The sequence below is a fragment of the Lissotriton vulgaris genome, chromosome 1_1 (genome assembly GCF_964263255.1).
Source record: "Lissotriton vulgaris chromosome 1_1, aLisVul1.2, whole genome shotgun sequence".
Lineage (NCBI taxonomy): Eukaryota > Metazoa > Chordata > Amphibia > Caudata > Salamandridae > Lissotriton > Lissotriton vulgaris.
The window spans coordinates 920,410,731-920,433,676 of record NC_141685.1 but is presented as its reverse complement, the minus strand read 5'-3'; the positions used below and the strand labels follow the sequence as shown (position 1 = coordinate 920,433,676).

Below are 22,946 nucleotides of genomic sequence, written 5' to 3'. Positions count from 1 at the left end.
GGAGGGGGGGGGATGGGGTTGCACCAAAGGCACCCAGGGACAAGAGTGCACTCCACCCCAACCACAATTCAGACAACAAGCATTTGCAATGCAATAGGTCTCGCAGAATTAAAGTTTGAGTTACTGGCATTGTAAATGACAATGCTTTGCATTTTTTATTTGCAATTGGTATATAAATATTGTTTGTGAATGGTTAGCTGTTGCTTATGCCAACAGATTGGTCTGCTTGTCGAGATTTGTTTTTCATTATCCAACCTTTGTGTTTATTCTCTGTATGAACAGAACACGGATTCCTTGGTTTTTGCAGCATAGGCCCAGAAGGAATGTCTGCTCTGATTGAGTGTGTTCCTTTGCTGGAATATCCAGGTCGTCTTTGGGGTTGTCGATCCCACACGCGTCTCTGTGCTCTAAAGGTTGCCTTCCTTTCTTCTCTGCTGGTACCACAGTCTACAGTCCTTTCGTAGCCGGTGGTTAAACCCTGCTGCTCGCTCTTGGTTTGTTTTGATTTATCTGCTGTGTCACAGTGCCCAAGAGATTATAAACAGGCAATTTGCCGCAGCAGTGCAAGTGATGGGACAGTAAGTAAGGCAACGGCTTGTAATGCGGTCTGTCACTTTATACCCAGGGCCTCTTGTTCTTGTGATAGGACTGCAGTAGTTTTGTCATCCACTGTGTAAAAACTGAAAGGGTCCAAAGTCAGTTTGGTAGTCAGACATTTTATATTTATCATCGGGGGGGGTGGGGGAGGGGGGGGGGGGGAGTACTCCTCACGGTTGCAGTGGACTGATGGAAGCCAATTGTCCTGGGTGTTTGTGTACAATGCTAAAGTGTGTTTCGTTAAAATGCCATATGCTTGCTTTTGAATGAATGGGTGTTTTCGTGAGAACGTACTACATACATACCATTGAGGTAAAAATATCAATGTTTTCAAAGCATTCACGTGCAGACCGTTTTGAGATTTTCAATGAGAAAAATTAAAGCCCAAATGTCTCCACGTGCAATATGGTTTATTGTTGCGTGGCACTTCCACAGTAAACCAGAAAACACAATCGCTCAGCAGAGACGGTGTGCGGGTGTGGAGTGGTACCATGCAAGCCGTAAGTTTGATTCTCGGGAGGACTGACTCAGACTTTCATACTTCCGAGACTGGTATGTGTATATAAGGTTAAGCAGAGTTGGCCAAGTTTATGTGCGGACAATACAAACGTTTGTTGCTTTTATTCTCTTTATTGCAACCTCCGCCCCCAAGGGGTCCGAGCCATAGGTCCCCTCCGGAGGCAGCTGTAAGGGACAGAGGCAATTGATAGTTTAGGCTGACAGCTGAAACCTGCTCTGCCTTTTCAATCTCTACAAACGGCCGGGAGAGGAGGGGGAACCTCGTCAAGGTCAACAGAGGAAACCAGTTGTGTATTCCTTGCTTATGATGTAATCCACCTAACTGTGTGGTAAGTGCAGAGATTTCGGGGGTGACCGTGTTTGCGTATCCATGGGAAATAATGCATTCTTTGTGTTCCGTTCTGCGCACAAAAAAAATGTCTTCAAGAAAGAATCACCCGCTTGGAATTGTTTCAGTAGTTGCAGACTCGACGCTCAGAGATTCATTGGCGCTGGTATCTTTTTGAAAATACGAGGGGGGGGGGGGCTCAGGGGGGGGGGGGGGGTCGGTGGGAGGGAGCCCAGTGGGAAAGGAATCGCATTGTTACAGGTAGCCCCCCCGTAGCCAAGGTCCACACTTTGACACAGCAAACAGACACTCAAAGGGTGGGTCACTGGGGCATAAAAGCAAACACCCCTAGTTAAAATACGCCTCAAACTGCCACGGTCACCTCAGTAACCCAGGGCACACTTTAATTCATAGGACTGTGTCTAACGCTCGCGAAAAGTTGTGAAGCAGTTTCAACTACAAAATATATTTTTTTTGTAAATCATTTTTGGCCATATTTACAAAATATGTAAATACACGCACTCCAAGAGGCACACGCCCACTTAAAGAGGATTGGTGATTTTTATTACCGGTTGTGTTAGTTTCCAGCCTTTTACATGCAGTGACCGTAGTACTGACTACATCCTTTTACTGCATGTAAAAGGCTGTTATGGGGTCACAGTGGCAGAAAGTGAGCGTGTCTCCCTACCTCTATTGAACTGTGAAATACAACAATAATCAGGGGCGCTACGAGCTTCTGGGCCCCGGTGCCACTGCACCTGCTGCACCCACAGAAGCCTCGCCCGTTTCCATGCCTTCCGCTACAGCCGTTTTGTGGCGCAGAGCCTGCCTGGCAGGCTGGATTACCTTCGGAGCTCGGCGCCACTTTTAAACCACTGTCTCAATAGCTGTTTAAATAGCGTTTTCCATGTAGTTTAAGCACTAATCAGATTTGCAGAGAATATTTAATATCGAAGTAATGGGAAGCAATAAGAAAACATTACCCTAATATTTAAAGTTACAATAATATCTGAAATCCAATATTTTCAACAACTTCAACAGTAATAAAGATAACGACATCCGTGTATTTGCTCATGGGAAGACAGTGCTGGTTCCCGCCAAAATAACTGTTCCTGAAAAAAGATTTTGAAAAACCATGCACCTTACCAACTTCCGTGTCTCTGCGCCTCTGAAGCAGGGGGCCATCTGTAATTTGCAGGGTGCGTGCTGAAGGACAGCACCGGGGCGGTGCAAGTGATACCCGCGGCCCAAGAGGAAGGGGTGTGGGGAGCCCGGCCGCACAGGCCTCCCAGACGACACTACTAACCTACGGGGTCAGCCGCAGTTTACTTTCTCAGAGCCGCCGGCGCTGGGGGCTGCCGATTAGGGGCTCTTTACATCTTAAACAGTTGTTTTCCAAACACACCCCCCCCACGTTCTGTTTGCGCTGCAGCCTATGGAGCCGGCTTAGCGGAGGCGCCTGTTCTCCGCTGTCGGGCCCGGGGTGGACTGCAGCTCGCGCCGCAGCTCCGTTACCCAGCTGCGAGACAATGCAACAGGGGCTCCTCGGCTGGGTTTTATTCGCTTGAACCTTGAAAAAAGCCCAAGAACTCCATGTCCCTTGGTGGGTTATAGTGCTCTCCGCCCGGCAGGGCTGCCCGAGCTCGGGTCGCTGCGTGTGCTCGAGTGAAACTGCAAGTTTTCTAACCTTTCAACGACCCCTGGGCCTCGCTAGAATGCTGGTTAACTGACCAGCAATGTAAACGCATTTGTATCTAATGCACCCTGTATATACACAGCGCTCTGAAGGATCCGCGAGGGAACACGCAGTACTTTATAAAACTCCAAAAATCAAACATTTTTGTATTAAAAATGTCTACCTGATCGATTAATAAAATTACTGTTATTTGAAAAAACTCGAGCACTGACAAAAGGCATGCATTTTACTATCTTCAGATAGCCCTTGGAGTTCTGTGCCTACTAAAACTCACCTTTGCCCCATTAGCAGATATCTTATACCCAGTTATAATCATGTTAAGTTATTTTATCACAAAGCGACTCTACGGCCGACGGAATTGGTAAAGTTTAAAAACAAAGACGTGCGCCTCACCAAAACTTCTGTGGAGCGGGACTTCCTTTTCGTCATGGAAGTTCGCGCCCACAGAGTGGCTAGCCAGGAGACGAGCAGTGGTGACGCGGGGCTCTCATGCCCGAGGGAGAGCCCCGCGGTGGCGGCTGAAGTCCGGAGTGGCGGTAAGTGGGCCTTAGTGGTAGGAGGGGGTCTTGGTGCACGTGTGTGTGTGTGTGTGTGTGTGCGACGGCAAGGGGGGGCTCGGTGCACTTGTGTATGTGTCCGACGAGGGGGGGGGGGGGGGAGTGTCACTGTATGTATGTGTGCGTGCGTGGGAGCTCGTGTGTGTGCGTCTCTGTGTGTGCGCATGCGTGTGTCGTGTTGGAGCTTTCCAGGAGAGGAGACAGGAGCTGGCCACAGCGAGCACATTCGCGTGCGCGTGGCCCGCTCAATTCCGAGCGCGCGGCCAGCTTCTGTCCCCTCTCCTGGAAAGAAGACTCACTGACAATAGGTCTCTGGCGAGACCGCGCTTTCGCGCGGCTAACGCCTACGAGACCTAAAAAGCAGGAGTCCCCTGCCCGGGGGAACAGCAGGGTCAGAAGCAGAATGAATGAATGATTCAATGCAGGCACCTCTGTCCACACCCGGACTGTACCTGTGCTGTGGGAAGGGAGTGCACTGCTCCAGAGCCCTGCACTGCAGCATGACAAGTCCGAGCTCTCAGAACCCTTGATGCGCCCTGTCCAAGCATGTCAGCCATTCTAGAACAGGGCAGTGGGACGCAGCACACGATCACAGCTACACATCACACTACCTTTGCACTGTTTACACTTTTTACATTATATATAAATATTTTTTTTAAATATATATATATATTTTGCACAAGACAACGGAGTCCGTTCCTGTTTCTGGTTCAACTGCTCCGCGAACCATAAAGGTGATGAGGGCCAAGTGGCGGATGCAGTCTGCTCCATCGCACTCGCTGCAAGTTTGCCTCTGCTCCTCCAGCATTCTATGCGACCTCCCAATATGCTGGGGCTCGCGCGACCTCCCAATATGCTGGGGCTCGCGCGACCTCCCAATATGCTGGGGCTCGCGCGACCTCCCAATATGCTGGGGCTCGCGCGACCTCCCAATATGCTGGGGCTCGCGCGACCTCCCAATATGCTGGGGCTCGCGCGACCTCCCAATATGCTGGGGCTCGCGCGACCTCCCAATATGCTGGGGCTCGCGCGACCTCCCAATATGCTGGGGCTCGCGCGACCTCCCAATATGCTGGGGCTCGCGCGACCTCCCAATATGCTGGGGCTCGCGCGACCTCCCAATATGCTGGGGCTCGCGCGACCTCCCAATATGCTGGGGCTCGCGCGACCTCCCAATATGCTGGGGCTCGCGCGACCTCCCAATATGCTGGGGCTCGCGCGACCTCCCAATATGCTGGGGCTCGCGCGACCTCCCAATATGCTGGGGCTCGCGCGACCTCCCAATATGCTGGGGCTCGCGCGACCTCCCAATATGCTGGGGCTCGCGCGACCTCCCAATATGCTGGGGCTCGCGCGACCTCCCAATATGCTGGGGCTCGCGCGACCTCCCAATATGCTGGGGCTCGCGCGACCTCCCAATATGCTGGGGCTCGCGCGACCTCCCAATATGCTGGGGCTCGCGCGACCTCCCAATATGCTGGGGCTCGCGCGACCTCCCAATATGCTGGGGCTCGCGCGACCTCCCAATATGCTGGGGCTCGCGCGACCTCCCAATATGCTGGGGCTCGCGCGACCTCCCAATATGCTGGGGCTCGGGAGTCCGCTCCCTTGCGCGACCTCCCAATATGCAGGGGCTCGGGACCTCCCAATATGCTGGGGCTCAGGACCTCCCAATATGCTGGGGCTCGGGACCTCCCAATATGCTGGGGCTCGGGACCTCCCAATATGCTGGGGCTCGGGAGTCCGCTCCCTTGCGCGATCTTACAATATGCGGGCTCAAAAGTCCACTCCCTTGCACGCCCTTCCAACACGCGGGCTCGGAAGTCCGCTCCCTTGCGCGACCTCCCAATATGCTGGTTGCGCGACCTTCCAATATGCTGGGGCTCGGGAGTCTGCTCCCTTGCGCGACCTCCCAATATGCTGAGGCTCACGAGTCTGCATCCTTGACCGACCTCCCAATATGCTGGGGCTCGGGAGTCCGCTCCCATGCGCAACTTCCTAATATCCTGGGGCTCAGGAGTCCGCTCCCATGCGCAACTTCCTAATATGCTGGGGCTCAGAGTCCGCTCCCATGCGCAACTTCCTAATATCCTGGGGCTCAGGAGTCCGCTCCCATGCTCAACTTCTTAATATGCTGGGGCTCAGGAGTCGACTTCCTTGCACAACCTCGGATCAGCCACTTCTAGACTGCATATTTAATCCATTGCTGTTCGCTGGGGTCTCTTCGCAGCCTGGAAAGCTCGCTCCACACCTGCCTCGCAGTCAGCCACAGCGCCGTTCCTCTCCCCTCCGCGAGCGGCCCCACAGCATGGACTCTCGCAGCCCACTGAGTCTCTGGGTCTTGCCCCGTTTTCTCTCACCTGGGCAGGCAGTTACGGCTCTCTCAGTGATTGATCAGCTGTTTCAGCACCACCTCTGCCACTCGGGGCTGGAATTTTGCGCTATACAGACAATGGGAGCAGCAGATCGTGAGGTGTCCTAACCCGCGTATTTCTTAAAACGACACTCATGAAAAACTCCCTAACTGTTGTGCGATTACAAATGTCAGTGAGGAAAACTTTCTCAGTAATGGATTACAAAATTCAAGCTGCCATTTAAGTCTTCTCCCAACACACACAACCCAGGACTCACCTCGTGTGAGAATATGCACCAGGAGCCCCTGCGCCAGTAGCATCTGTCCACTACGTAGCATGCAGCCCCAGCCACAGTCTGTAGTCCACACGCTACCCTCCAGAGCCTGGAACTCCCGTCGGTATGTAAGCCAGACTCTGGAGACAAAGTCTTTCTGAAACTTCTCAATATCATCTAGAAGAAAAACAGAGGGGAAATCGTTAACTAAACACTCTTTAGCTCTCCAGCCTTACGTTCTACTAAACTGGTATAACTTTTACAGCAAAAATTATATATAGCGAGTGGAAGAAATATCTATTACTACATGCATATGACTTCAATTGGCCACGAGACACAGCTCAGGCGAGTAACTACGTCACAACATCATTGATGAATAAGTAGCAAATAACCTGGTTAGAGTGAAATTACCCATGAATGACTAAAAGGTAGCTGAACCACATTAATGCTTTGATTACTGGGGGTAATCCCCATTACTCTTAGTCCTACTCGTCCTCGACCCAGTCATAACACATGAGGTATTCCACCCGACAGCAAACAAAACAGGAAACGCTTTTTAGATTCTACCCACCCTCCTGTCAGGTGCTATAACACACCTCTCCACCAGAAGCAACTCCTGATGTACCAAGCACCAAAGGCCTGGAAAGGGAGGGCGGGCGGGTTGTATGACTGGGTCGAGGACGAGTAGGACTAAGAGTAATGGGGATTACCCCCAGTAATCAAAGCATTACCTCTACGTCCCTCGTCCTCGACCCAGTCATAACACATGAGGCATACCAAAGCAACCCCAAAAAGGCCTTTGGCACACCAGAAACAGAAACAGAACAAACACAAAGAAGTGCAGCAAGACAGAGTTTAATAATAAATAGAAACAAACAGAATCAAACAGGGGGGGGGAACCCCCCCACAGCTTGCAACACACCAGAACCAAAATTAGGGCGGCCAGACAGAGCACAATTCAAGCGATAATGTCGCACAAAAGTGGACTCGGACGCCCAAGTCCCCGCCCTACAAATCTCCTCAAGGGGAACTCCATGGAAAGCAGCCCACGAAGCAGACACACCCCTGGTGGATCTCGCCTGAACACCAGACGGGACAGGCAAACCAGAGCCCTGGTAAGCCAAAGAGATCACAGCCTTGATCCAACGACCCAAAGTAAGGCGAGAGGCAGCTTTACCCCTACCAGCCAAACCAAACGTAACGAAGAGGGAGTCAGAAGACCGAAACCCAGCAGAACTTGCAACATAAACAGACAAAGCATGCCTCACATCCAAAGAATGGAGCAAGATGTCAGAAGGCGAGGAAGGAGAAGGACAGAGAGAAGGAAGAATCAATTCCTGGGAGGAATGGAAACGAGAACGAACTTTAGGCAAAAACCCCGGGTCCAAAGAAAGGACCACCGCGTCGTCCATAAACTTCAAGAAGGGGGGAGAACAGCGCAATGCCGTAAGCTTGCCCAACCTCCGAGCAGATGTAACAGCGACCAAAAAGGCCACCTTGAAAGACAGGAACTTCAAGGCCACGGACTCCAAAGGCTCAAAGGGAGGGGACTGCAAGGCACCCAAAACCAAAGAAAGATCCCAGGGAGGAACCGGGGAGCGGACAGAAGGAGCAGAAAGAGAAAAACTCCGAAACAGACGAGAAACCATCAACCCGTCCGAAGGCAGAAGAGAAGCCGGATCCCGAAAGGCCCAGATAGCCGCCCACTGACCCTTCAAAGTGGACAAAGCATAGAGTTTTTGAAAGCCATCCAAAAAAAACTGAAGAATAGAAGAAACATCACAGGAGGCAGGGGACAGGCCCAGGGAAGCACACCAAGAAGAAAAGGAAACCCAGTGCTTGGAATAGGAGGAAAGAGTGGACTTCCGACGAGAAGCCTGCATCACAGTGATGAGGTGGTCGGGCAAACCCCGGACACCAAGAGACAGCCGTTCAACCTCCAGACCGCCAAGGTGAGAGGAACCAGCAGGGAGGTTGACGGGGAGCTCAGAGGAGACGGGCAGCGGGGCAGGATCCACGGAGGGCCCACCGCCAGACTCAGCAGCAGAGGAAACCAGGAGCGGCGAGGCCAATAAAGCAGAACAGCCACCACCTGAGCCCCCACCCGCTGAACTTTCAGCAAGAAGGCAGGGATCAGAGGAAAGGGGGGGAATGCATAGAGAAACCAAGGAGGCCAAAGGACAGCCAAGGCATCCACTCCCCAAGCCCCCGACTCCGGAGCCCTGGAGCAGAACAGGGGCAGCAGGGCATCGGTTCGGGAGGCAAACCGATCCAGCACCGGAGTCCCGAATCTCAGGCACAGCAACCGGAAAATCCGAGGGGACAGACACAGGGTGAGAGAGGACGGGAACCGCCGACTCAAGGAATCTGCAACCACGTTGTCCACACCCCGGATGTACCGAGCCGAAAGGGCCACCAGATGACACTTGGCCCAATTCGCAATTGCACACGCCACCAAGTTCAGGGAAAGGCTGCGGGTACTGCCCTGGTGGTTGATGTAGGCACCGTCACAGTGTTGTCCGACCTCACCAACACGTTGCACCCCAGAAGACGATCTTTGAAAAGGCGAAGAGCCCTCTCCACCGTAGACAGCTCCCTCCAATTCGAAGAACGGCATGACTCCGAAGGCAGCCAACGCGCCTGCACCGCCCAAGGGCCTAGAGTCGCACCCCAACCGGAAGCGCTGGCATCAGTCGTCAACACCAAGGGGGGTGGAGGGTGGAACCACATGCCCCTTGTCAGATTGGAAGAATCCAGCCACCACTGGAGAGCAGACACCAATTCCGGAGATACAGGAACAGGAATCGAGACTTCCTGGACAGGGAAGGGCACCCAACGCTGAACATGCCATAACAGAGGCCGAAGATGAACCCTGGCCCAGGGCACCGTGAACACAGTGGCAGACATGTGGCCCTGAACCACCAGCCACTGCATGAGAGGAGCCGAGACCTTGGAAAGCAACCTCCTCAGCGAAGACTGAAGACGTAGAATCCGTGACTCTGAGAGAAAGACCTTGCCCAGCACAGAGTCGAATACTGCCCCAACGAAGGTCCTCCGAGTAGCAGGGTCCAGATGACTCTTTGGTAGATTGACAAGGAAGCCATGATCCTCGAGCGTACGCATGGTCAAGGAAAGGTGGCGGGACATGACCTCCGGAGACGGAGCCTGCAGCAGCCAATCGTCCAGGAACGGAAACACGGACACCCCCAGGAGATGGAGATGAGCCACCAAGGGAGCAGCCACCTTGGTGAACACCCGGGGAGCGGACCGGAGACCGAAGGGAAGGACGCAGAACTGCCAGTGATGACCCTCCAGGCAGAAGCGCAGGAACCGTTGATCCCCCAACGCCATCGGAACATGCAGGTAGGCATCCTGGAGATCCAGTGAGGTGAACACCCAACCCTCCTGAATCAGGGGTATTACCTTCTGCAAAGTCTCCACCTTGAATGGGATTTTCTGCACAAACAAGTTCAGGGCCCGAAGATTGATGACGACACGGAAACCCCCCGTGATCTTCGGAACCACAAAAACAACGGAATAAGTCCCCAGTCCTCGTTCCAGAGTGGGAACCGGGACAATCGCCCGCTTGTCGAACAGCAACTGAACACCCTCCAGCAACGCCAGACGGCGAGAAGGGTCCGAAGGCACAGGGGTCACCACCACACCCGAAGGAGGAGGGGGAGACAGGAACTCTATCGGGTAACCCCGGGAAAGAACATCCAGCACTCACTGGTCCGAGGTCGTCAGCAGCCAAGCATGTAAGAACAACCGCAGTCTCCCACCAACCGCGGGCTGACCACCAACGAGAACGGGCACTGGAACGCCGTAGTCAGGAGCGAGGAGCGCCAGACCCACCATCCGGCTGGGGCTTCTTCTGGAACCTCCTAGGAAAAGACCTACGAGCACCACGCTGGCCCTTAAACGAGGACTGCTGAAATCTGGAAGGCTGGCGAAAAGACCGGGCATTGGAGAAGGAGGACCCCCTCTGAGAAGGAGTATGACGAAATGACAACGTATGCTTCCTCTCCTTGAAGACCTTATGGAGCTTGTCCTCCAGGGCGTCTCCAAAAAGATGAGAACCCGAAAAAGGCAACCTCAAGGCCATAGAACGCTGCGCAGCATCCGTTTTCCAACCCCTGCAGAAGCAAGTTCCGACGGGTAGCAACAGAGGAACCACAAGATAGAGCTGAAGCCCTGACCGAGTCAAAGGCAATGTCCGAAAGGAACTCCGACTGACGTTCCATAGATTCCAGCAACTCCGGACAAGTGCCCCCCTCTTGCATAGTAGAAAACAAAGTCTTGAAGTTAGCCAGCAAAGACTGTGCAACATACGCACCATAGACCCCCCGACCGAAGAGCCAGGTGAGAACCAGCATAGGACTTCTTCAGAGTGGAGTCCACCTTTTTATCAAACCCATCCTTCAGGATATTATCATCTGCAGCCTGGTCCAAGGACAGATGTAGAGACACTCCCAGCAAGAAACAGACGAAATCCCTGGGGACCCGAGAGGCCCCGCAACCCAGGTCCCCAGCAATCCAGGAAACACAGGAAGCCCAGCAGCCCGGTGTCCACATCCCACGGAGGTCCATGAGCACCCCCAATGCCCAGCAAAGGAGGAAACCACAGGACAGGCGAAGCAGGTAAGTGCCTGGCACCAACCGAAGCGTCCTCCATCAGAATTCCATCCGACAGGAAACAAAACAGGATTTGCTTCTGGTGGTGAGGTGTGTTATAGCACCTGACAAGAAGGTGGGTGGAGTCTAAAAAGCGTTTCCTGTTTTGTTTCCTGTCGGTTTAAATGCCTCATGTGTTATGACTGGGTCGAGGACGAGGGACGTAGAGGTAATGTACGAGTGGAAACAAGGTTTACATTCAACTGCTTTATTAAGCAACGAGGCAAAGAAAAAAACCTTTAAAAAAAACGAAATTTTAACAAAAACTAAAGTATACAAAGAAATGCATTTGAAAACACGTAATATATTCTTGACGAAGCCACAGAGGTGAAAATAATGAATAGCTTTAAGCTGTTGCCATTCTATTAGCTTAAAAATGGATCGAAAAGAAAAACTTTAGGGACCACCTAAGAGCATACATGGAGTGTATGGCGTTTTAAAAACCACCATATTCAAGGTACACAATACTTGTATGCACCAGCCTCCACCAACTCACAATGCCATGCAAAATCAAGCCTTTTCCGGCTAAAGAAATCCGTCTATTATCAAAGCCATGCTGGCATATAATAAATCAGTTACACAATGGCCTTTAAATAAAAGAGCCAAAATTACATTTCTACTCAAAGACATCAATGGCAAGGATTGGTGCCGAAGAAGGTAACATTTCTTACGGAACCCCACTATTAAGAATGCCTAGTTGAGTAGGGACACAAATGACTCCGATTTTCAAAGTTCTTGCCTTGATGGACAGATCAGTTCACGGATACAGTCACAAGTGCCACCCCCCCCCCAAAAAAAACCTTTACAATCTGGGTCAGCCTGTCCTCCGAGAGATAATATAAAAGGTGGAACGGCCTTCTTATTCACATGGACTGAACTGGCTGATCACAATCAAGATACACATAGCATAAAGAGAATATGGGGAGTTACTTTAAGAACAAGCACTGCCAAAGCCAATAGGTCTCGCCTATCTGAGAGCTACTCGCTTTATCAATGTCTTTAAGCCATGTTGTACAGCAGCATGACTAATCGTTGCTGGGATGGCACATATGACAGCTGCAAAGCGGAGAGTGGCATAGTGTGTGGTGCGGCCTGGCATAAAGTAGAGTGGCACGGAGTAGAGTTGTGTAGAGTAGATTGATGTAAAGTAGAGATGAGCACAGTAGCATAAAGTGGGGAGGAGTTGAGGACCGTGGAATAGAGTGAAGTAGAGTGGCGTGGCACAGATTGGCACTGTGTGTAATACAGTGGCGTAGGACAGAGTGGCACACTGGAATAGAGTGGCGTAGAGTAGGGTGGCATTGTCTGGAATAGAGTGGTGTAGAGAGTGGCACTGTGTACAATACAGTGGCGTAGAGTGGCATTGTGTGGAATAGAGTGGCGTAGAGTGACAGAGTGGCATAGAGTGGTATATAATAGAGTGGCATGGCGTAAAGTGGCATTGTGTGGAATAGAGTGGCATAGAACAGAATGGCGTAGAGAGAGCAGAGTGGCATAGAGTGCCAGAGCAGGGTGGCATAGAGTGGTGTACAGTAGAGTGGCATGGTGTAGAGTGGCATTGTGTGGTCTACAGTGGTGAAGAACAAAGAGTCGGAGAACAGAGTGGCATTGATTGGAATAGAGTGCAGTGGCAGAGCGAATTACAGAGTAGAGTAGTGTGGCGTTGAGTGGCATAAAGTGGCATGGCACAGAGTGTAGTTGCATTGTGGAGATTGGCGTGGAGTGGCGCGGTGTGAAACAGAGTGAGTGGAATGGCGTGGAGAGGTATGGTGTAAGTGTCATTATGTGGAGTGTCATTATGTGGAGCGGCATAGTGTGGAGCCGGCATAGCATGGCTTTTAGTAGAGTGGGGTAGAGTAGTACAGCTGAGTGTGTAAGTAACTAAAGCATCAATAGAGGTGATAGATAGGGTGAAAGTAAAACAGATAAAAAGCTATATGCCTCTATTAAAAGTAGGAAAGCACCTTTCACGTACAAGAATAACAAAACACTTCTAGAAATAAATAAAAAAAACTGGAGTTGCAAAATTACGAGCAAGAAAAAAAAAAGACGTTCCAAGGGAAGAGCTAACACAAGAAAGCTAGGGAAGCCTACGGGAGATGAGCAATAATGGTATGCTGTGTGATGTTTGTAAGCTCACTGAATTGCAAACAATAGAACTTGCAGCACTGTTCATGTGCTGTGTAGGAGAGACCTAAAAAGAATGCAGAGCTGGACCAATAGATTCCCATTTTTAATAATATTCTGGCTTGTGTACATTGAGGTACTTTTCGAATTACCTAAACAACTCTTTGCAGAACATCGCGCAATAAAGGTTCTTAGAACGCTCAGAATACCAGGAAATGCAAAACAAAAGGTGTTGGTATGAAGGGGAAATGAAAGGCGCTAAAGTTTATATGTTACAAAAAGAAATACAATCGTGTTGCAAAATATGTACATTGCTTGTATTTAAAATGATGAAGTGTAAATTGGATAAAAGCTATTATGTTGATAAGTGCCTGTTACTAATAATTGGAACCCAAAATCAATCTTACTCTGGGAATCCCGAACTGGTAAGGCATTACTTTTTTGAGTCTGAACTGCCTCATGTCGGAGAGGGTATATTATGACGGCACACTCCCTAGAAGCACTTGAACTGGAACTGAAACCAAGGAAGGGTAGCACCAACTTTTACACGTTGAATGATTATTAAAGGACACATAGGCATATGTTGTCAGAAACAATTTTGACATGCTGTGCATTACATGTGACGTGCAAAAAGGATGCATTACAATCCAATATTGATGTGGCCAAGCAAATAATATCTAGACTGCAGCCTTACATCTAGGCATGGATATATAAGTGCGATAACAAAAAAGGGGCGTCATAGGTAGAGCCTGGGTCATGACTACAAATACAGAGCTATCAGATACTAATTATAAAATAAGGGATGAAGTACAAAATAAGACCGTTGAAGAAAAATATTGTGACAGTCCTTGTAGATTCCCATCCAACAGCACACCTACCTAACCAAACAAGTGTCTAAGCGTTCAATGTATTCCTTACAACATATTCTGGGTCTTGTGAAGAACTGTGCCTCTTGTGCACTACGGGATCTTAGGTTATGAATACATTTCTAACAGTGATTTAACACAACAGCATACATTCCATTAATGTGTGTACATTGTGGGCAGTGTTGACTGTAAACATTGCGATAGAGGCTATTTTTAAAAGGCAGATTTCGCAAACCAAGACGTGTAGACATTGATAATTACAAACACTATTGGATAACAGTATATTGAAGGTAATGGCTGTTATTACAAAGTGCAATGGAAAAGCCATGAAATAAAGGCGGGTATTGTTAAATCAGGAAAGATGGCAGCAAGCCAGGATTCAGGAATGAGGAACTTCAGGATGAAAAAGCCTTTGAAAAGGGGAACTTTCAGAGCATTACAATAGCACCATTGTAGACCCGACTCACGAGCAACTAGAAAATGTTCTGAACTGTGAAGAAACACACAAAATGGGTTTTCGCAAGAATGAAAATGACTGAACGCTGAAATGAAACACCCTTTTAAAATCAACCACTCAGTGGAGCTAAAAAATCCCAACCCGCTTCACCAACAAGCTACAAATGCCTGATCGGACAACAATAGTCTTTGGGGCAGACTATATAAGTTCTTAACACTACTTTTTTGGCAGATCACTTGTTCCACGCCTGACAAAGGATCCAAACAAATCCAGATTACATACAGACTTAAAAGAAGCTTTGAAAAACCTTGTTCGTATTGTGCGCCGGGAAAGAAACATTAGTCAGTTGATGTTACTCCACTATGCCAAAAGATGCTGTTAAAAAATAAATATTAACTTACAGCAACAAAGTGTCTCATCTGAATAACTTAAAGAAAACAAGCTTTCGTTAGATTGTAGGATTTTCTTAAATCTAAAAATGTAATAATGTAAGTTATGTACTGTGATATTTCAGTGCACTGTCCGACAACTACCTTCTGGAAAGCATAAGGGAAAAGATCGATCTGGTCCCTAGCAAAAGGCTCCACAAGAAGAAATTGGGAAATAAACAGATCAATCAAGAAATAAAAAAATAAAAGTGTGCAGAGGAGATAACAAACGTCAAATAAATTCATGCAACCAAATCCTTTGAATATGAAAAGAACTGCATCATCTTGCACCGCCAGTAACCATGTCCAGACCTGCACGTCAGTGATGCCCAAAAAAATATATACCTTCTTCATCATCAAGTTACCACTCATAAAAAAAACAGCTTAACAAGCAACACCAGGTCAAGAACACATGCCAGAACCACATAAGTGCACACACAAAAAAACCTTTATAAAGAATTATTTTAAAAAGACCCCAAGCATTAAATCACATTACAGAAACCATACCTACACCTTAGACACAGCCATCACAAAAAATGTTTGTGAAACTGAAGAACCATACAATTTATTAAATCACTGCCAATCGCGCTATTCACTAAATTAATGGAGATTAGCACTCAAATAAAGGCAGGATAACCACTAACCGTATAATCAATCTCCATCTATATTAATGGTAAATTGTTATCCAAATGTATTTATTATTTGCCAAGCATTGGGACCACCTGGGCCCAATCAGATAACTCTGTGCTAGACCTGAACAGGTTGGTGAACTCATGAAATCAAGTATGCTCTCTCTTTTATTTTGTTTATTGGTTCCGGTCAGCATTGAGCAAGTCACACATTCCTTAATATTACACATTTATACAAAAACAAAATGTAATTAAAAAAAAGGAAGCAAAGAATTTACATTATAGTGCATACATATATAATGACAAAAATCCTTTTCTTATCGTGGTCAGGAGCATTAGTTACATGGCATATGTCTCTCTCTGTCTTTTGTCTTGTCTTTACCGCGACATGACCGTAGTGTGTCTTAATTGCATTAGAACATTTTTAAAATCAGAGAAATAAGAACAGTGCTTTTTATTTATTCTCATTCTAATCAGTTACACGGTTCTAAACCCCTAGGCGGCGTGGAAATATAGATGTCTCATATTTAAACTGTCTCATGAGGTCCCACATCACTCCCTTCCACCTGCGCACGCTGTAAATATTGTACCAGAGGTTCCCAGTAGTCCTTGGGCCTGGATGACCGCGGCAATTCTTCCGCATAGACTTCCAAGGTGTCGACAGTATGACATGTCCTTCAACCAGTCATGAAATCGGGGGGGGGGGGGGGGGGGGGGGGGGGCATCTACTACCCCATCTCATAGCGACACAGCGCTTAGCCAGTAAAAGCGCTACAGCCAGAAATGTCCTCCTTTTTACAGGCGCTATTCTATATATCCCTAATTGGCATACTAATGTGGCATTAGGAATCATCTCTGATAGCCTTATTGTGAGTGCTTCTGTAATATCTTCCCAGTATGCATGGAGCTGCGGGCAAGCCCACGCTATATGTAAGAAGTCTGCATGTAAAGCCTCGCATCTATAGCACTTGTCATCTTGTCGCAGCCCGTACCTGTGTACTGAGTCGGTGTGTAGTAAAATTGGTGCAAGAATTTAAAGTGTATGATACGCAGGTTGCAATTTTGCATCAATTGTAATTGTGTACAACTATACTCCCAGTCTTGCACACTTCGTGTCCCCCAGTAGTTCCTCCCATTTATTAAGCGATCTATTCACAGTTCTACTGTGTTCCGCTTGTGCCGCAGTGTATAGATGGGTAACTAGTTTACGGCGGCAAGGTGCAACTATCATTGTCTGTAGTGTTTGTAAGTGAGACGGTTCCTCCGGATATGAGTCATATAGTTCCTTTATCGGCGTCTGCAACCGCACATGAGCAAACACTTTCATGGGGGTGTTGTGTATACTTAATGATGGGTCATCTCTCCCAATAAATCTCCCATGTGGGAATATGTCCGCCATAGTGGTAAATTACATTTCGTCAAACAGTTGCAGCATACCTTTTTCTTGCTTAACTGACAGTCTCGGGTGATGTGCGATAGGTAGTGCTAGCAAATAAACGGAAAGTTTTCGCGCGCCGAGCCAGTTTGTACCAAGCTCTAGAAGTGCAATGTAGCGTTTGAATCCGGTCATGATGGGTAAAGGATTTCGGGTCTGCCACATAGGCCGTCCGAGGTGCCGGGTCCACGCTGTCTATTTCCACCCCCACATGAGAAATTAAGTGCATGTGTCTGTAGCCAGTAATGAGCATATTGTGCCTGTGCACAATAGTAATATAGTTGAAGGTCCGGTGCACCGAAACCTCCCGTGTGATATGGCTCCGTCAGTATATCCCACCGCACCCTGGCCTGTGTCCCCGCCCATGTCAACTTCTGCATTGGCTGCGTGGCTCCTCCTGAGGTCACCCGGTCCCCCTTGTTGCCGCCGCCTGTTCGTCGCTTCCCCTGCAGTCGAGGTTCCTTCTCTTCCCCCTGGTCTTTCCTCCGTTAGTACCAGTATCTGTCTAATTTCACTGTTGTGCCCCTGATTTTATATTTTTCGCTTCTGCTGCCTTTTCCCGCTGTTCCACCCCGCTCCCTGCCGCTCCTCCCCCGCGGCCTGCCCCCTTTTTCTTCGGTTCCCTCTCCCCTCTCCCATTCGCCACCCCGCTCCCTCCTCCCAGCTGCTCCTCCCTCCTCGCCATTTATGGCAGAGTCCGCGCCGATTGTGCGCCGGAAGGCGTGCCAAAGGCAAGCCTGTCTGCGCCCGTCCGCGCCTGGACCGTGCCAGAAACGCTGGATCTCGCCGATGCCAACGTACCCGACGAACCTACGACGCCGCCAGCCTCCACGCACTCAACACCAGCCGGAACCCCGCCTGCTACCTGGCCACCCCGAAACGCACCCACAGACCCTTCACCTGCCAAGAATGCAAATTCACCTGCATCCGTCCCGGACCAGCACCCACCAAGCCTAACACCAGCAAGAATCACCTCAAGTGCATCCTGCTCAACGCCCGCTCCGTCCACAGGCACGCAGTCGAACTCTGGAACCTCCTAGACACAACAGCACCGGACGTCGCCTTCCTCACGGAAACCTGGATGAACCCCTCCTCAGCCCCCGACATCGCCATAGCCATCCCGGACGGCTACAAGATCACCCGGAGGGACCGCTCCAACCAAACCGAAGGAGGCATCGCCATCGTCCACAGAAACACCAGCCGCATCACGACTAACTCGGAAGACACCCTCACAGCCGCCGAACACCTGCACTTCCAGATACACACCGACCCCAGGACCACCCTCAGAGGCATCCTGATCTACAGACCCCCGGGACCATGCACTCACTTCAGCTAAGCCATTGCAGACTTCGTTAGCCCGCACGCCCTCACCTCCCCAGACTACATCCTCCCAGGAGACCTCAACTTCCACCTGGACAGCAACACCACCACCCTGCTGGACAACCTCGGACTCAAGCAACTAGTGAACACCCCCACCCACTACGCCGGCCACACGCTTGACCCCGTCTACTCCTCCAGCAAGCAAATCTCCTTCAGTCACTCCACCGGACTCCACTGGACAGACCACAGCTGCGTCCACTTCTCCTTCAAGAAAACCACGACCCACCACCACCCGCAATAGGCCCCCCGCAGGAGCTGGAGCAAGAGCAGAGCTGACCAGCTCACCACCTCCCTCAACCAGAACCCTCCCACCATCACGACTGACCCCAACGAAGCAGCCCGCACCCTCGCACAATGGCTCACCGACTGCGCCGACGAACTTGCACCACTGAGGAAACCACCCAGCAGACCCCACAGCAAGAAAGCCACGTGGTTCACGGACGACCTCATAACCTCAAAGAAAGCCTGCCGCTCCCTGGAGAAAACCTGGCGTCAGGACCAGACAACAGAGAACATGACAGCCCTCAAGAACGCCACCCGCAAGCACCACCAACTGATTCGTACCACCAAGAGAACTACCTACAAACAGCGCCTGGACAACAACACACACAACAGCAAGGAACTCTTCAGCATTGTTAAAGAGCTCTCCGACCCCAGCGCCTGCAACAACGACATCACACCCTCGCAAGACCTCTGCAACGCACTCGCCTCGTTCTTGCACCGCAATATCGCCGACATACACGACAGCTTCGGCACACAGACCAACCACCCAACCAGCGCACCCAACCGCCACCCTCTGCACCTGGAGCCCGGTCAACACCATAGACACCGCCCGCACGATGAGCACCATCCACTCCGGCTCCCCCACCGACCCATACCCACACCACATCTTTAACAAAGCCGACTCCATCATCGCACCTCAACTCCGCGACGTCATCAACAGCTCCTTCACATCTGCCACCTTCCCGGAGAGCTGGAAGCATGCCGAACTCAGCGCCCTACTGAAAAAACCCACCGCGGACCCCAAGAACTTCCGACCCATCTCACTCCTCCCGTTTCCTGCCAAAGTCATCGAGAAGACGGTCAACAAGCAGCTCTCCGCCTTCCTCGAAACCAACGGATCCCTCGACCCGTCACAGTCCGGCTTCCGAGCAAACCACAGCACTGAGACCACCCTCATCGCAGCCACCGACAACATCAGGTCTATGCTCGACAACGGGGAAATCACTGCACTCATCCTCCTGGACCTCTCAGCAGCCTTCGACACGGTATGCCACCGCACCCTAATACAACGTCTCAGCGACACCGGAATCCAAGGCGCGGCCTTGGAATGGATCATTTCGTTCCTTGCCGGTAGAACCCAGAGAGTCCGCCTCCCCCCGTTCCGGACCAAGGCCACCGAAGTCATCTGCGACGTCCCACAAGGATCCTCGCTCAGTCCCACCCTCTTCAACGTCTACATGAGCCCCCTCGCGGCCATCGCACGCAAACACAACCTCAACATCATCTCCTACGCCGACGACACACAACTGATCCTCTCCCTCACCAACGACCTGGACACTGCCAGAGCCAGCCTCCAGGAAGGAATGAAGGGCGTCGCGGAATGGATGAAACTCAGCCTTCTGAAACTGAACTCAGACAAGACGGAAGTCCTCATCCTGGGTCCGTCCCCCTCGGCCTGGAACGATTCCTGGTGGCCACCTGACCTGGGCACCGCCCCCAAACCCACCGACCACGCAGGCAACCTGGACTTCATCCTTGACTCCTCCCTCACGATGACCAAGCAAGTCAACGCCGTGTCATCGTCCTGCTTCAACACCCTGCGCATGCTCCGGAAAATCTTCCGATTGATCCCCACCACTACCAGGAAGACGGTCACCCAGGCCCTTGTCACCAGCCGCCTAGACTACGGAAACACCCTCTACGCCGGAACCACAGTCAAGATCCAGAAAAGACTACAGCGCATACAGAACGCCTCGGCAAGACTTATCCTGGACATCCCCCGCCACAACCACATCTCCGCCCATCTGAAGAATCTGCACTGGCTCCCCGTCAGCAAGAGAATCGCATTCCGACTCCTCACCAACGCACACAAGGCCCTCCACGACGCGGGCCCCAAGTACCTCAACAACCGCCTTGCATTCTACACACCAACCCGCCAGCTCCGCTCCGCCAGCCTCGCCCTGGCCAACGTCCCACCCATTCGCAAAGCCACCGCCGGAGGAAGATCCTTCTCCTACCCAACGGCCAAGACATGGAACTCCCTCTCCACCCACCTCCGGCTGACACAGGACCACCTTGCCTTCAGGAAGCAACTCAAGACCTGGCTGTTCGAGCAGTAGCAACCACCCCCCAGCCCCTTGAGACCCTAACGGGTGAGTAGCGCGCTTTACAAATTCCTTGATTGATTGATTACTAAAAAAATATAAGAATTTAGGTAGAACAATCATCTTTTGCAGAGCTATCCGATCTGCCAGAGAAAGGGGCATCTTTATCCATCTATCTATTTGCTCATTCAGTTTGATTGTTGCCCTGCTGTAGTTGTCCTTTACTACTTGTTCCGGTTCCCTATGAATCCATATACCCAGGTATTTTACCGGGTCCGTATGCCATTTTAGGGGGTAATCCAAAATTGGTTGTGTTGTGAGCAGTGTCAGCGGTATGACCACCGACTTGTCCCAGTAATACGCAGTCCTGAATATTGTTCGAATCGTACGTAGTCCCTGATAAGTGTGTTTAAATGCGTGTCAGGGTTTTGGGTGAAAAGCACCATATCGTCAGCATGGAGAGAAATGCTGAGAGGGCGGAGTTTGAATTGTAGAGTAGTCTGAGTGTCGGTGTCTGATCATGCAAGCCAAGGGTTCTATGACTAGCGTGAACAGTATAGGAGAGAGCGGGCAACCCTGTCTTGTGCCTCTTTGTATGGAACCCTAGCAGTGGGACCATTATATAATAATTCTATCCATTTCAGGAACAGCTCCGGAAAGCCCATTCTACGTAGCAATGTAAACATATATACCCACTCAATCGAAGGCTTTCCCTGCATCCAATTATGCGGCTGCTGCTTGTATTTCTGGGTCTAAATGGTGATATAATGCAAATATTGTTCGGAGATTATGAGACGTGGATCTATTTGGTACAAAACCTGCCTGGTCAGGCAGCACCAGTCTCTCCTGTAGAAGCTGTATCCTGGTTGCGATGATTTTTGCTAAGATCTTAATATCAATATTAATTAGGGATAGTGACCGGTAAGAGTCACATTTTGTGAGATCTTTATCCGGTTTGGAAAGGGCCATCAATAGAGCATCCCATAACGGAGTGGGTAGTTTACCTTCCTCATACGCTTCGTCGAACATTTCTGCTAAGTATGGTATTAGCAAATCCCGGTATTCTTTATAAAATTTAGCGGAAAGCCCGTCCAGGAAATGTGCTTTATTGTTCGGAAGGGAGTTTATGGCGTCAATAATTTCATCTTTAGAAATAGGATGACTCAGGTATTTCCTATGTGTGTCCGACAACCAGGCTATACCGATATCCTGCAGATACTGATTTATTTCTAATGGGGTAACTGTCGTATTTGTGTCATAGAGATGGCAGAAATAGCGCTTAAAGCATTCCAAAATAGACATAGTGTCATATAGGTCATGGTTGCGTTCGTCCACTATTTGTGTAATGAACGACATCGTTGGCGCCGGTTTTATTTTGCTTGATAAAGCCCGCCCCAGTCTACCACCCTCACCGTAGGTACGCACTGTGAATCTACGAGATTTGTATTTTACTTCGTCTGCGGCTTGTGATTGATAATCATCCATTTCCCCCCGCATTTGTGCTAGTAGTGCAGGGTCAGTGTGTGTTCTTCCTCGAGTAGCGTTATGTCCCTTTCTATCAAATTAAGTTGTTGCTGAATGTCCTTCAGTATGAGAGCGTGCCTATTAATACAGTGCCCCCTTATCGTGACTTTAAACGCTTCCCACAGTACTCCTGCACTATCCACCGACCAAAGAAGGAAAGAGGTCTATTGATAAAAAAGTATCTGTGGTAGCCTGGATCTGCCTAATTCTGTAAGGTATCCAGGCATCAACAGTACCAGAGGGTCAACACAAGGCTTGACTCCTGTGTGTGCTGGAGTTTGGCTTCCTAACGTCGTTCCTCCAGACCTACCCAATTCACCGGGTCTGGACCCAGGCTACCACAGGTACTTCTTTTTTATAAATAGACACCTTTCCTTCTTTTGTCAAACTGAGTTACCAAAAGATTTCAAGTGTAGATAGTTTTCCTGTTTTCCCGGTCCTGAAGAATCGAGAGTTAATTTACGATACGTGAGAAACATGTTGGCCTACGATTACAAACAACAGACACTCTACCACGAGACATTACACTCTGATGAATGCCGTGTTCACTGTTTTTAATTAGGGCAGGAGACCCCCAGAATAAGGTATTCCACGCCAGGTAATCCAAGTCCTACTTTTTAAACCTCATCTGTAAATCTACACACTTCTGGCCCATACCCGTACTTCACCATACGGCTGTTGGATAAAAGATCTCTGATAAAGTGCCCCTTTTTAGGTGAGCCCGTTGGTTATTGCACCACCGACCCAACGAGTAGCAGCCCATATGATGAAGCA

General features: G+C 50.0%; 1 protein-coding gene across 3 annotated transcripts in view; it reads right to left on the bottom strand.

Annotated features, from left to right (window-relative positions):
• ATG4D (autophagy related 4D cysteine peptidase) overlaps nucleotides 1–22,946 on the bottom strand; it is a 154,601-nt gene that overhangs the window by 102,830 nt on the left and 28,825 nt on the right. For all 3 annotated transcript variants that reach the window (XM_086959070.1, XM_086959071.1, XM_086959072.1), the window contains one exon: nucleotides 6,329–6,502. In XM_086959070.1, the coding sequence (XP_086815196.1) occupies nucleotides 6,329–6,502 (174 nt within the window). The remainder of the gene's footprint in view (nucleotides 1–6,328; nucleotides 6,503–22,946) is intronic.